The sequence below is a fragment of the Taeniopygia guttata genome, chromosome 7 (assembly GCF_048771995.1).
Source record: "Taeniopygia guttata chromosome 7, bTaeGut7.mat, whole genome shotgun sequence".
NCBI lineage: Eukaryota > Metazoa > Chordata > Aves > Passeriformes > Estrildidae > Taeniopygia > Taeniopygia guttata.
The window spans coordinates 11,178,855-11,192,338 of NC_133032.1; the positions used below are offsets into that span (position 1 = coordinate 11,178,855).

Here is a 13,484-nt window from a genome sequence, read left to right on the forward strand (position 1 = left end):
GCTGCCCTATGGCAGGTAAATACACCCCCCCACATGGAAAAGCAGCTTCCAGCATAACTGCTTTGGTCTGGAGTCTTCCTCATGTCTCAGGGACTATCCCATGCATCATTAATCAAGGGGAACAGTGCAGTCCAACCTTACAAAAGGAGTAGGAAGGGTCGGGTGCCCAGAGCTAGCCTTTGCTGGTTCAGGGTTCTGTCCCCCCAGTGTGACAGGTGAATGCTGGATGTATGGGCAGGTTCTTGGGGCCCAGAGAAGGTGCTGATGTGCGGGCCCTGGGCCTGTTAGAGAACCCTTCCTTCCTCTCTCCTCACAGCCCACCATTTCCCAGTGCTGGGCCCTGTTTCTCTGGTCTCCTTGGTGACAATCTCATCTCTCCTCGGCTTCTCTCCAGCACCTGAAAATAGCCTCCGAAAGTGGAGATGCCTGCTCCCTTCCCTGCTGCCAGCACCCGTGATGGCCAGGCTGGAGCCAGGCTGCTCTGCACAGCACAGCTGTAAGGGTCTGGCCCCATGGGCCCCAGCACCACTGCGGGATTTGGGCCACCCTGTGAGCCAGCACCGAGGCCCCGGCCTCATCCCTCCTCTTTCCTGCCTGCTGTGAGGCAGCACCAGGGAACTCCTTGTAGCCCACCATGGGCCAGTATCCAGCTGTCCCCTGCAGCAGGGACCTGCCCCTTTGGCCCTGTAGCCACCAACCCTGCAGCCAGCCCGACAGCCTCCCAGAAATAGAAAAGGGAGCCGGGAGCGGGCAGAGGGCGAGCAGGAGGAGGTGGCCCCGCGGCAAGGAAGGAGGTTACCCCGCAGGCCGGGCTGCCCCGCCGTGGGACCGGAGTCGCCGCGGACAGTGAGCTGCGGCGGGATCGGGGCAGGATCGGCGGGGCTGGGCAGCGTCGAGGACAGCGGGTCCGCATCCACCCAGGCCATGCTGGACCCAGCGGCTCTCCAGCATCCCCGTGGAGAGGGGAACGCTGTGGCCCACACCGCGACGGGCGGGGCAGCACCGGGCGGCTGCACCGAGTCCCGGCAGCGCGGAGCTCCGCTCCTGGGGGACGGGGTCCGCGGGGCGGGCTGTCCTTCCGCTCTCTGCCCCCAGCCGTCCCTCCATCGGCCTCTCCCTCGGGTCCCCGGGCCAGCGCTGCCCCCGGGGCCGCGACCACCCAGTTCAGGCCGAGGCTGCTCGGAGGCTGCGGCGCTGCTCGGCGGTGCCGGCCGTGTCCCCCCCCCGCCCGCGGCGGTGGCGGTGGGGGCACGGCTGGCATTGCTCGCTGACACTCTATCTGCCAGGGCCACGCCAGCCGCGGGCCCAGAATAGCAGCGCTGCCCCGCAGATAGCATGGAGCAGCTCCGCGGCTCTGCCGCGAACCAGGTACCGTAAGGCTGGGTGGGGGGCGCGGCCCGGCAGACCCCGACTGGGGACACGCCACCCCGGGGGTGGGAGAATGTGGGCGGCTGACGGGCCCCTTCCCACGGACATGCAGCCCTGGGCACAAGGACGTCCTTGTCCCAGCTGTGCCAAGCCCCTTGGGAACGGCTGGGGCAGGTGGTGCAGGGTCTCCTCCTCCTCGGTGTTGGCTCTCTAGGCTCCTTAGGGAGTGGTCCCCGTCTCTGTGCCTTCATTATTTTAGGGTGGCCTGTAAAGTTCGGCTGTGTCAGGAAAGTTTGTGGCCGGGGTAGCTCTTCCTTCTGCATGTGCTGGTCTGCTATGTAGGGTCTCCCGGGGATGGGGGAACGGGGTCAGCCATCCGTCCTAGGGACTCCCTTCTTTCTCGGTTTGCCCCTTTGTTAATGTAGGTTTCCTGGGATGGACCTGGTCCCCGGGAGGGGCCAATGGGGTTGGCGAGGCTCTCTGCATGGGAAGAAGCAAGAACAGAATTTACGCCTTGGGATTGGGAGAGGATGGGCGCAGAGCCGCTGTGGGACATGCTTGGCTCCAACAGCAGAGAGAGAAGGCAGGAGGCCCTGCCATCCATGCCTTGTCCTGCTCTGGAGACCCCTGCTGTCTCCCCGGAGCAGGAGGACAAGCTGGGTGTCCTGGACTGGAGCCACCATGGAGACTGCAGGCTCTGGGAGTCCAGCTCGTGGGGGGTGCCCACATCCCCACCCTGAAAAGACAGTTCTCTCTGCCTGGCCTGGGTGGGCCAGAGCAGCTGGGTGGGTGCAGGCAGAATCCATGGATGAGGAAAAGACTGGGTTGTCTTCTGCTGATTCCTCCTTACTGTGTGCCCTCCCAGGTGGCGCTGCTGGATGCTGTTGCATGCCCTGAGGAGGAAGGTGGGTAGCAGGAAAAGTCTAGGTGTGTAGGAGGGGGGAGTGCCTTACTATGTGACAAGTGCATTGATCCTCTGCTCACCCTGCCCATACCTCTCTCCTCAACTGGAGTCTGCCCCAGGCTGGAGAACTACTGTGTGCTGCTCCTGTGGAATAGGGAACAGGGGGGCTCTGTCGGGAGCATCCCCTGCTCCCCCCAGGCAGGAGGGTGCTGAGACCCAGCAGCTCAGCTTACTGGCTAGGGCTGGGGTGACTTTGCCTGCAGGATTTCCAAAGGCTGTATGCCCCAGGGAAGAGGAAGAGGAGGAGGAAGAATACAGGAGACCTGTCACCTTCACACTGGGAAATGAGATACTGGGGCTAGGCTCAGAGACCGAGTTTCAGACTCCTGATGCTGAGGTCTACATGCACTTCTTGAGGAGCCACTGCTGTTACGATGCCATACCCACCAGCTGCAAGCTTGTCGTCTTTGACATCTCCCTGGAGGTGATAACCTTGGGGATGAGTGGGGATGGGCAGTGAAGAAGCAGGCTTGGGGACCCTCTGAACCCCTCTGCACTCTGCCAGCAGATCAAGAAAGCCTTTTTGGCACTGGTGGCCAACGGGGTTCGTGCTGCCCCTCTCTGGAACAGCAAGACGCAGAGCTTTGTGGGTGAGTGCTGGAAGCAATGCCTGGCCCCATCCCCTGCCTGGCAGAGAGGGTACAGGCAGTGCTGCCAGCCCCATGTATCTCCACAGGGATGCTCACCATCACCGACTTCATCAACATTCTCCACCGCTACTACCGCTCACCTTTGGTGAGTGCTGTGAGGTGGGCTTGGGGGAGCAGGACATGCATGGAGCAGGGAGCGGCTGTCCCCACCACTCCTGGTCCTTTCTTAATTACTAGACAATGACCAGGGGATGATTCTGGGCCAGACCAGCATCCACTTGTTGCTCCCCTGCTTGGCCCCCAAAATGTGTTTGGGTGATGGGGTGTGATGCCCAAGGAAGGGGGCAGTGTCTCACAGTGCCCTCAGTTCCCCATGGAACCACCATGACCTGGCCATTTCCCTGCCTCCAGGTTCAGATCTACGAGGTGGAGGAGCACAAGATTGAGACCTGGAGAGGTAAAAATCATGCGGGTGGCTGGGCTGATGTTGTCACACAGGGTATGTAGGTGGGCTCTGGAGCTGAGGGGCTGCAAGAGAGGGCTGGAGGACCTCCTCTCATAGCTGTCTCCCTTGGCAGAGGTGTACCTGCAGGGCTCCCTCCAGCCACTGGTCTACATCTCTCCGAGCAATAGGTGAGAGCTTGTCTGCTGGGGGAGAGCACACCCCTTGGAGTGGGGGTGTGTGTGCACCTGAAAGCAGCCCTATCCTACCACGATGTCCACATCACCCACAGCCTCTTCGATGCTGTCTACTCCCTGATCAAGCACAAAATCCACCGCCTACCTGTCATTGAGCCTGTCTCGGGCAATGTCCTGCACATCCTGACACACAAGCGCATCCTCAAGTTTCTCCACATCTTTGTGAGTGCTGGGGCTGTTTGTGCACACTCATGGCTGGTGTCACAGGCAAGGGTGTCAAAGTACTTGCAGGTGCCAGCCAAGCCCTGCCCTGTCCCATTGAAGGCTTCTAGCATCCCCAAGCCACGCTTCCTGAAGAAAACAGTGCAGGAACTGTGCATTGGCACCTTCCGTGATCTGGCCGTCGTGGCTGAGACTGCCCCAATCTACACTGCCTTGGAGATTTTTGTGGATCGCCGTGTCTCCGCCTTGCCTGTCATCAATGATGCTGGTACCTGGGGAGGGAAAAAGTGACGTCCTCACATCCCTCTGCTAGCAGCTACAGCACCATCCCTACCCAAAACCCCTCTTCTGGCCCTTGGGCTGCCCCTTGGGTTGTGGGAAGAACATGGCAGGTGGTCCCTAGGGCTCCTTCTGCAGCCCCTGCACTGCTTCTCTTTGCAGGGCAAGTGGTTGGCCTGTACTCACGGTTTGATGTCATTGTGAGTACCCTGCGTGTGTGCATGCCCAGGCTCAAGCTTGGCCCCTTGCATGCACTGGTAGGGTGCTTCTACCTGTCTGTGCCCATGCAAACCCATCCCACATGCATTGTCATGCATGTGCCAGTGCACATCTGCTCTGTGCATCTCCTGGGCTCAGTGTCCCTTCTGTGTTGGCACAACGGGGTGCAGGGACGCCTTGGGGCACTGAATGGGGACACATCTATCATAGCACCTGGCAGCCCAGAAGACCTACAACAACCTGGACATCAGTGTGAGGGAGGCACTGCGGCAACGCACGGTCTGCCTGGAGGGGGTCCTCACCTGCTACCCCCATGAACCTATGGAGGACATAATCGACCGTATTGCCAAGGAGCAGGTGAGTGGCCGGGGTGCCTTGTGCCAGCCACGGCTGCCAGCTGCCCAGCCTGCCTGTGATGCTCTCCCTGCACCCACAGGTCCATCGCCTGGTTCTGGTGGATGAGAACCAATACCCGCGGGGCATCGTCTCCCTCTCTGACATCCTGCAGGCCCTTGTGCTCACTCCTGCAGGTATTGATGCTCTTAACTCTTAGCCCACGGTGCTCCATCTTTCTCCACTTGCACCCTCAGTTTCTCTCCACTTCAGGTAGGCGCCACCCCTCATTGCTGTGTGCCTGTCCCTTCCCTGCTGTTGGGTCACCTGCCTCTGCCCCATCCAAAGCGGTCCTGGGGGACGGCAGAAGCTGGGGCTGGGGTCTGGCAGCACTGGGTGCCCAGGCAGGGACAGCAGGACCCAAGTGCTGCTTGTCCCAGGGGTACACACGGATCACAGGGGATCCCTGGTGACTGTGAGGAAGGATGGGGGTGCCTTCCATGGTGACACGCTGGCAGAGCCCCATTCAGGCAGCGTGTGGAATGCAGGTTCTGCAGGTCCCTGGGCTTTGGGCTGGTTCAGGGTTTTGGGCTGTGATGCACCCCAAGACAAAAGCCTATTTTTGATTTTGCTTCATTCCCCACTCCCCTCCGAGACCTGAGCACCTCCAGTGCCATTCCCAAGGGACACAGAGTGGACAGACCCCCACTCTCACACCCCAGACATGCTGCCCACCACTAGCCATAAGCAAAATGTGGCCAGCCCATGGGCCTCAGGTGGCAGAGCCCCCCATCCCCTCCCCTCGCAGCAGCCCCAAAACCGTCTGTTCCAGAGACAGGGCTCACTCCCAGGTGGCACTGGAACCACACTGCCTGGCCACCTGCCGCTGGCTCTGCTCACCCACTGCCTGGTGAATCCTCACTGGCTGTGGATGGGCACGGTCCTGGCACGCACTGTGGCACCTCTTTAGGGGTGAAATGAGGAGCGGGGAGCTGGTTCCAGTTCCCAACTGCTTCCCAAAGGTAATTATGCTGTATGGGGTGGTGGTGGGCAATGGGTTGGGACAGGCCTGTGCCTACCAGCAGTGCCCAGCTGCTCTGCACAGAAGGGGACTGGGAATGGTATGTGTTACCCATACATGGGATATCCCCCTTGCCCCCATTCCCCCCATCACAGTGCCTTTGCTCACCTTATCCCTGATGCTCACAGGGGTGGCTGTGTCAGGAGCTGCAGGGGGCCACTGAGATGTCCCACTCCAGCCAAGCTGCCCTCCTACCCCAGGGCTTGCATACAAGCAAGGAATGGAGGAAAGGCCTCAGTGTCCTCTGGGATGGTTGGAGGGGCCATGTCCCAGGGTGCCTGGTCCAGCACTGATTTGGGGTTATGGTCTCACACGCTCTCTTGCCCCACAGGCATCGATCGATCCTCACTCTGAAGACACCAGGGAAATGCCACTGGCTTGTCTGACTCGGGGATCTCTTGCGTGACCTGTGAGAAGGAGGCTCGGGCCCGAAGGCTCTCTGTGGGGAGGACGTGCCTGTTCACCCCACTCCTCGGGCTCGTCTTGAGTCCAGGGCTAGATCCTGCCAGTCTTGGAGAGGCAGAAACACTGAAAATGGGACCCAGGGGTGCCTCCTTCCAGTGAGCACACAGTGATGCTCAGTGGGCACTATGCTGGAGGGGCTGCAACGCGCCTGCAGCTGGGCAGAGACCCATACAGCCCCGGAGGACCTGGCCACCCCTCTGCCGTCCTGCTGATGGATCTGAGCGTTTCTGTTGTGGCTCCCTCCTAGTGAACACAGTCCCGCTGTCTGTGCTCGGTGCCTGGTAGCATAGGCTCAGCTGCACGCACAGCTTTTTTATTGTAGGGTCATACAGGGCTGGAGCTCTCTGGCAGCGGCACAGTCTGTGCCAGAGCTGGCAGCAGGATGGGCACTTGCATGGAAACCCTGTGCACATTTTGGGGTGGGCAGGGGATATTTATTTATTTGTTAGTCTGTTCAGCCTTGATGTAACAAAACATCCTGATCCAAGAACTGCCTCTTGCCTTCCTGGGGTACAGGCTGGGAAGGGGTACTGGCTGCTTGCCAGCAAGTTTGGCACTGGCAGAGTAGTACCTTGGCACATGTGGGTAGAACCCAGGGGATGGGGACACAGGGCATGGAGTCTTAATCATCTTGGTGATGTGTAGGTCCCTTTGGGGACACACTGAGGGACAGAAGCTTTGGTACCAGCAAGGTTTCTGCCTGCTGCTTCCCTCAGTCCAAGAAGAAGGAAAGTATGAGGGTTGCTGTTAAAAACATCCCTTGCTTCATCCCTCAAGGACTCTGGGCAAATGGCACTGCATCCTCTGCCTGTGGCTGCTACCAGCTGTGAGCCTTGCAATGGTCCTGGCTTGGGGGTAGGGGATGCTGAGCTGATCTTTCTCCTCCTGCTTTGCCTACAGCGAGCCCTGCCATTCCTGTGACCCCGCATCAGCATCTCAGTGCAATAATGGCCGACAGTGGAAAGTCCCAGGAACTAAACACCCCTCCTGTGCTGGTTGGCTCTGCCAGGGGACACAGTACCAGTGCTGGGTGATGACAGGCCTCCTCCCATCATGAGGAATGCGCTGTCTTATTGCTGTGATTTCCCAGGACCAGGGCTGGCTCTGTCCTTTGGGAAAGGCGCAAACCCCAAACACCACCAGCACTCAACCCTCCCCTGGGGGCAAGGGGAAAAGTGAGGCACAGAGAAGTTTCTGAGGCCAAGGTCAGCTGTTCAGAGAGGACCCAGATGTCCTGGCTCCAGGCACAGATCCACGCACAGCTACACAAGGACAGGACGAAGGAGACACTGAATGGCTGCAAGCCCCCTCCCTGCTTTCCCCCAGCCCCAAAAGAGCTCCCAGGTTCCTGACACAGCCCAGCTGGGCACGGGACTGGGGGGGACACAACCCCGATGCAGTGTGTCAAAGGCACAGCAGTTCCCCAAGCCTCCTGCTGATTTTGGGCAGGAGGTTACTAGTGGCCCAGGGGTGATTTGGGGGCAATCTCTCATCCCCCCCACCTTTCCCACTGTGGGGCTGTGAGCGCCCTGGCCCAAGTTGGCCAGGGAAGGGGTTTGCCTTCCCGTCCTCCTTGTGGGGCAGAAAGGGGGATCTCCGTTTGGTGGAGGGTGGACGTGCAGTCAGGGGGCTCCTGGGCGAGCGATGAATTCCAGGTTGATGGGCTTGTCAGCCACCAGGACAATGCGGGACACAGATGTCACTTCCACACCACGGGGGTCCGGCTTCACCTCGAATGCCTGGATCATCTGTGGGGAGAAGGGGGGTTGGCAGTGCCTTGGGGACTCCCTGGGACCCCCATCCCAGCTCATGGCAAGATACCCATAGTGGAGGAATCCCTGCTTACCCTGGCAAGGGCCAGGTGCATCTCCAGCTCAGCGATGCGGCGTCCGACGCACGCACGGACCCCGTAGCCGAAGGGGATGGAGCTGAAGGGGTGGTGAGGGGAGCCGTGTCCCCGGAGCCAGCGCTGGGGCAGGAACCGCTCAGGCTCGGGGAAGTAGGTCTCGTCATGGGACATCGCGTAGTGCGCCAGGACAAACAGGGTCTGCAGGGCGGGAACTGGGGTTTAATGACCCCTCCTGGCCCCACTGAGTGCAGTGGGGCTCCCCACAACACGGCCCCCACTCACATTCTTGGGGAAGAGGTAGTCTCCGATGACAATGTCCTTCTCATAGAAGACCCTGGCGTTGGTGGGCACCACAGGGTAGACTCTGGGATATGGAGAGAGTTAGTGGGGGAGCAGAACTCATCTGGAGATCCCGGAAAGAGTGAGATGCAGGCAGGACAAGGCTCAGCAACCCCCCGGGGGGGAGGTGGATATTTGCAGTCCAGAGGGACTGAAATCCAGCCGTGCATCTTGCCTGGTTGGTGCATCCCCCCTGGAGAAGGGGCTGGTGACAGGACCTTATGGCAGGGACAAGGCTGGGATGTACCTCAGAGTCTCCTTGATAATGGCCCGCAGCATCGGCAGCTTGGGGATATCCTCAGCAGCAGGAAACCGGCTGGCAGGCACAACAGCTTTCAGCTCCTGGTACAGGGTCTCCTGGATGTCTGGGTCCCGGGAGAGGTGGTACAAAGCCCAGGACAGTGTGTTGGAGGTCTGGGGGAGTAGAGAACCAGAAGAAGTGAAGGAATTTGGGCCAATACCTGAGCAGTTTTGTGCTAAGCACAGCATCAGTATGGCACCAGAGAGCCCCTGCTCCGGTGTGCAGAAAAGTCAGGGGTGAGGGCAGCAAGCACAGGGAAGAGGGAGGCAGGGAGCAGGATACGCAGCAGAGCAGAGGACGGGGTCTGTACTGACCAGTCCCTGAGAGTTTGCCCCTGTGGGGTGTCAGCCCCAAGTGGGCCAGAGCTCACAAGAGCTGGGTGGAGCACGCCCCAATGGGTTCCCCTGGCCATGGAGCTCAGCAGGGATCCCCTGGCAGCAGCTGCCTGGCTCTCACCGTGTCCACACCAGCCAGCAGCAACTCGGCCACGCTGCCATAGACCTCATCCAGGCTGAGTCTGCCACTGGCCAGCAGGTAACTCAGGTAGCCGGTCACCTCAGTACCACGCTCCACCTGCCCCTCCAGCTCTTCCATCTTTCGGTCAATCAGTGTCTTGCCTGCAGGGACAGAGAGTGGGAACCAGAGCTGACAGAGCGAGGGCTGCCAAAAAGACATTTGGCCAGGGACTGCCCCTTTTGAAGGTCCTTAGGGAGTCCAGTGCCACCACACTGGACCCCTATCGTCACCGCTCACCAAAGGCGAAGATGGTGTCCCAGCTGTTCAGGTAACGGTCCCAGAAGGGCAGCACCTTGCGGCTCCATCGGGGCAGGACGGTGGCAAAGATGGAGTTCTTGAACATGAGGTTGATGGAGTCAATGAAGCGCTGGGTCTCAGCAGGGACCTGCTGCTTGAGGCACCCGATGCGGGTCTCGAAGAGGATATAAGAGATGCCTGTGGGGGACAAACAGCATCCAGACCTCCAGGGGAATGGGAAGAGTGGGACAGGGCAGGGGTGAGGGAGAGGACACCCCTACCTTCCAGGGCAAAGCGGTAGAGCAGGTTGGCCACATCCTCCACCAGCACCCCCGAGGGGCTGCGGCTCCGCTCCTCCCGCAGCCGCACCATCAGGTCTGACACCACCTCCCCGATGGCATCCGCGTACAGCAGCGCCTCCGAGGGCTTCAGCAGCCGCTTGTTGAGGACCTGGCGCAGGCGGTACCAGCGCTCCCCTTCCCTGAATGGGGATGAGGATCATTGCTGGGGGCATGGACGGGCAGGGGGCAGTGGCTGGCAGCAGCTCCCCAGTCCCTGTGTGCACACTCCCCACCACAGGCTGGAACCGTCCCAGGGGTCATTCCCACCCACTGTGGCCATGCCCTTCTACTTGGTGGGGACAGGCAGCTTGCAAGAGTGGGAGTAATGCAAACTGCCACCTGGGCCCTACACCCAAGGAACGGCAGGAGAGGCATGCTGCCCCAGAGAGCACAGCCAGGGCAGGACTCACTCGGTGAAGGGGCCGTAGGGCAGGCGCCGGGTGTCCCGGTGCTCCTTCCACAGGGCCATGTCGCTCCGCATGGGGTACTTGCCCTCCTGCCGGAGCAGCTGCTCCAGCACCACTGGGCTCCCAATGTTGATGTTCCTATAATGTCCAAAGGTTGACTTCCAGATAGGTCCATAAAGGCGTCGGGATATCACCTGCGATGCACAAAGCATGGTAAGGTCAGTGGGACGAGCTGGGTCAGATCCTCCCTGCCCCAATGCTGCCCTGAATGTGCCCATCTGCACCCATCCCATGGACCCCTCAGCATCAGCTCAGCTCAAGCACCTGCTTCTGACACCCCCAAGCTGGCAGCATCCTTGACGTGCTCTGCAGATGGCCTGGGCTGGTGTCTCCGGGCTCATTTCCTCTCCCAGCACTAAGCACACCAGGCACTGACCCCTCAGCACAGACTGGCACATCCCAGAGATGCAGAGAGAGGCTGGTGGGTCTTTTGGGGAAGGAAGACCAAGAAGGAACAGCAGGGACAGGGACAACTGCCAAGCACAGGACTGTGCTGAGATGCAGGACCATTGCAGCAACCACCAGCAGGACTAAGTCCTGCTGCTTCCACCATGGCCCCAGCTCTGCTTAATCTAGGGACAACAGTCGCTGAGTGGGTCCTTGAACTCATCATCCAGTAAGGGTGGTTAATGATCAGCAGTGGGAGGGCAGCACCAGGCTAGGGCACGATTGGGCTGCTCCCAGAACAGGCTGTCACCTCCCGGACATAGCCCTGGAGCCACAGGCTCACAAGTCAGCTAGGATGTTCACCAACATCAGCCCTGCTCTCGCCCCTGTTGGTTGCAGCTCTTCTCTCCTTGTCTGCAGCCACAGGTCCCATGCCTACTTCCCTGGCTGGGAGCACCATGACCTCCAAGTGCATCCCTTGGGGTGCAGCTGGACAGCCCTTTGCAAGGGGATCTGCACAGGGTCACGTCCAAATCCACTTTCCATCCCACCCAGGCACTGCCAGAGCACCTGCAGAGCATGGCCAAGCACGGGGGGGATGCAGGGGACTTAGCAGGCAAGCCCCGGTCCCCATTCCCCGTGGCTGCGGGGATGCACGTGGTACAATCTCCCTTGGTGACTGTCTGCATCGCAGCCTGCGCCTGGATTCAGCTGGATTCGTCACCACGGGGAGACGTTCCTCGTGCACGGTGGCAGGAGGAGGGGGAGGGACGGCCACCCCGGTACTGCAGGCAGCTCGTGGGCATGGGGCAGCTGTGCCCCAGCTTGAAGCCTGCCCACCAGCATCTGCTGGCAGCCAGGACCTGACACAGGGCAGGCCTTGGAGAGCTGGGCTGTGAGGAGCTAGAGCTGCCTGGATGTGGGGAAAGGCACCTCCAGAGTATGTGGGTATCTTTCTGAAAAGCCAGGCTGTGCTCGGAGTCCCAAGGGCAGGAGGGAGCAGGAGGGAGCTCCAGTGTCTATACCCCGAAATCCCACTGTCCTGTGACATCCCCTTCTCCAACCAGCAGTGCCTGGTGCCCTGAGATGCCAGGGAGGCCTGATCCCACATGCCTCTCGGGCTGGTCAGAGCTCCAGGGCACTGGAGGATGCTGCCTGGCTTACAGCCAGCCAAGCCCATTGCTTGCTTCATCCGACGTATGAGGAAGTGTTGACAGACGAAAATAAGTACCTCTGTCTACCCTTCCCCTGCCTTGGTATCATCTGCCCAAAAACCTGCCCAGTCACCTGCACCCAAAACTGCTGCTCCCTCCAGCTGCCACAGCCGGGAGCCCAGGGATGCCAGGACCCTGTGAGATGCCCCCGAACCTTTGCCCTCAGCTGCCTGGCCGGCTCGGGGATGCTGGAGCAGCCCAGGGCTGGGTGGACCCTCTCGAGGTCACTCGGTTTTGCTGGCCCCTCTCTGCCTACTGGCCCCAGCATCGCTCTACCGGACCGGGTGCCCCCCACCGCCCAGCCCCTCTGCTCCCCTGCTCTGCCGCCCCCGCTCAGCTCCCTGCCGTCACTCGGCGGTAGCTAACCCCCTCCCTGGAGCCCATCACCCCTTGTCCCCAGCCTGCACCCCCTCCCTCCAGCGCAAAGCCCCTCCGGGCACAGCACCCTCCCTGCAGCCCCCCCGCAAGCCCCTCCATCCCACGCACCCCTCCTTACCCTCCTCCCCCACCTACGCCCCCGTGCAGGGTCGCCAGGCCCCCGCGCAGCCCGACCCCCGCACGCCCGCAGCCCCGGGCCGGGCTGCCCCGGCGCACCTGCAGCCGGTGCGTGTGCAGCAGGTAGCCCCGCAGGAACAGCCAGACGAAAGTACGGAACAGCCCCGGCCCCGGTAGCTCCTCCGGTCCCTTCAGCCGCGCCGGCCCCGCCGCCGCTGCCGCCGAGCCCCCGGTCCTGCGCGGCGGTCCCGGGCTGCTGCGCGGCGGCGGCGGGCGGGGGCGCAGGAGCAGCGGCAGCAGCGGCCACCGGGCCCCGCCGCTCGGGCCCGCCATGCTCCGTCGGCAGCGCACGGGACGGGGCGGGGCGGGGAGGCACCGAGGGTGGTGGGGGGCGGCACCGGGGGCGGCGCGGGGGGCGGCGCGGGGGCGGCGACCGGGCACAGGCACCGGGGACTGAGCATCGCGCACCGGGTGCCGCGCACCGGGAATAGAGAATCGCGCACCCGGTGCGCTGCGCAACGGCTACTGGCCCCGGCTGCTGCGCCCCGGATGCGGGGTACCGGCTGCTGCTCAGCGGGGAGCGGGCACGGGGCAGTCCGGACCGTGCGCCTTGTGCCGGCTGCGGCACACCTTCTACCGGGCCGTGGAGACCGGCTGCAGCGTGCTACGTACTCGGTACAGCACACCGGGCACCGTGAGGCATACTCCAAATGCTGGGCATTGGTGACTGCTCAGCAGCATCACAGACCAGGCACCGGGTGCTGGGTGCTGGAATGGGCAACAACGGTACCAGTGGCACATAGCAGGTACTGGGTGCCAGGTGTTGTGCATGGTGGAACTATGCACAAGGCAGCTGGCAGCCAGCATGGCATGGCACGGCAGGCACAACACCCTGGCACAATGGAGCCTGTGGCACCTAGTGCTGTATCCTGGGCGTTGCACATAGACATTGCACACCAGGCACGGGCACGAGGACTGGGCACAGCACCAGCCAGGGCACGTGTGCCAGCACTGGCATTGCACTGTGTCACTGGGTACTACATCCCACACCCTGCACACCTTGCAGCAGTTCCAGGTTCACCACTGGGCCTGCTCTTTAGGTCTGCTTGCCCTCCTGGACGGAGCCTTCCTGCTCTGCTTCTGTTCCCTGCCTGTCACCCCCCTGTGTCTGCCTTGTC

General features: G+C 61.6%; 2 protein-coding genes across 7 annotated transcripts; one reads left to right on the forward strand and one right to left on the reverse strand.

Annotated features, from left to right (window-relative positions):
• Window positions 1–453: 453 nt before the first annotated feature.
• PRKAG3 (protein kinase AMP-activated non-catalytic subunit gamma 3) lies at window positions 454–6,650 on the forward strand. Of its 6 annotated transcripts, none has more exons than XM_030278339.4 (13): window positions 456–1,368; window positions 2,234–2,273; window positions 2,536–2,756; window positions 2,838–2,922; window positions 3,009–3,067; window positions 3,334–3,379; window positions 3,501–3,555; window positions 3,657–3,783; window positions 3,886–4,051; window positions 4,225–4,262; window positions 4,492–4,638; window positions 4,812–4,887; window positions 6,027–6,650. In XM_030278339.4, exons 1-13 carry the CDS (start codon window positions 1,336–1,338, stop codon window positions 6,047–6,049), a joined length of 1,116 nt encoding a protein of 371 aa, XP_030134199.3. In that variant the 5' UTR covers window positions 456–1,335; the 3' UTR covers window positions 6,050–6,650. The 6 variants fall into 6 exon arrangements, 4 of the variants coding, with proteins under 4 accessions (XP_072788191.1, XP_030134199.3, XP_032605471.2 ...); XR_003961455.4 differs by having other exon boundaries at window positions 463–1,368; window positions 4,718–4,887; XM_030278338.4 differs by lacking the exon at window positions 4,812–4,887 and adding an exon at window positions 4,718–4,811 and having other exon boundaries at window positions 466–1,368; window positions 2,841–2,922.
• Window positions 6,651–7,351: 701 nt separating this feature from the next.
• CYP27A1 (cytochrome P450 family 27 subfamily A member 1) lies at window positions 7,352–12,667 on the reverse strand. Its single transcript, XM_030278332.4, has 9 exons — window positions 12,406–12,667; window positions 10,154–10,344; window positions 9,684–9,883; window positions 9,403–9,600; window positions 9,106–9,266; window positions 8,596–8,762; window positions 8,292–8,373; window positions 8,007–8,207; window positions 7,352–7,908 (listed from the first exon to the last, which is right to left on the reverse strand). The coding sequence occupies exons 1-9, from the start codon at window positions 12,637–12,639 to the stop codon at window positions 7,783–7,785; spliced, it is 1,560 nt and encodes a 519-aa protein (XP_030134192.1). The 5' UTR covers window positions 12,640–12,667; the 3' UTR covers window positions 7,352–7,782.
• Window positions 12,668–13,484: the final 817 nt, after the last annotated feature.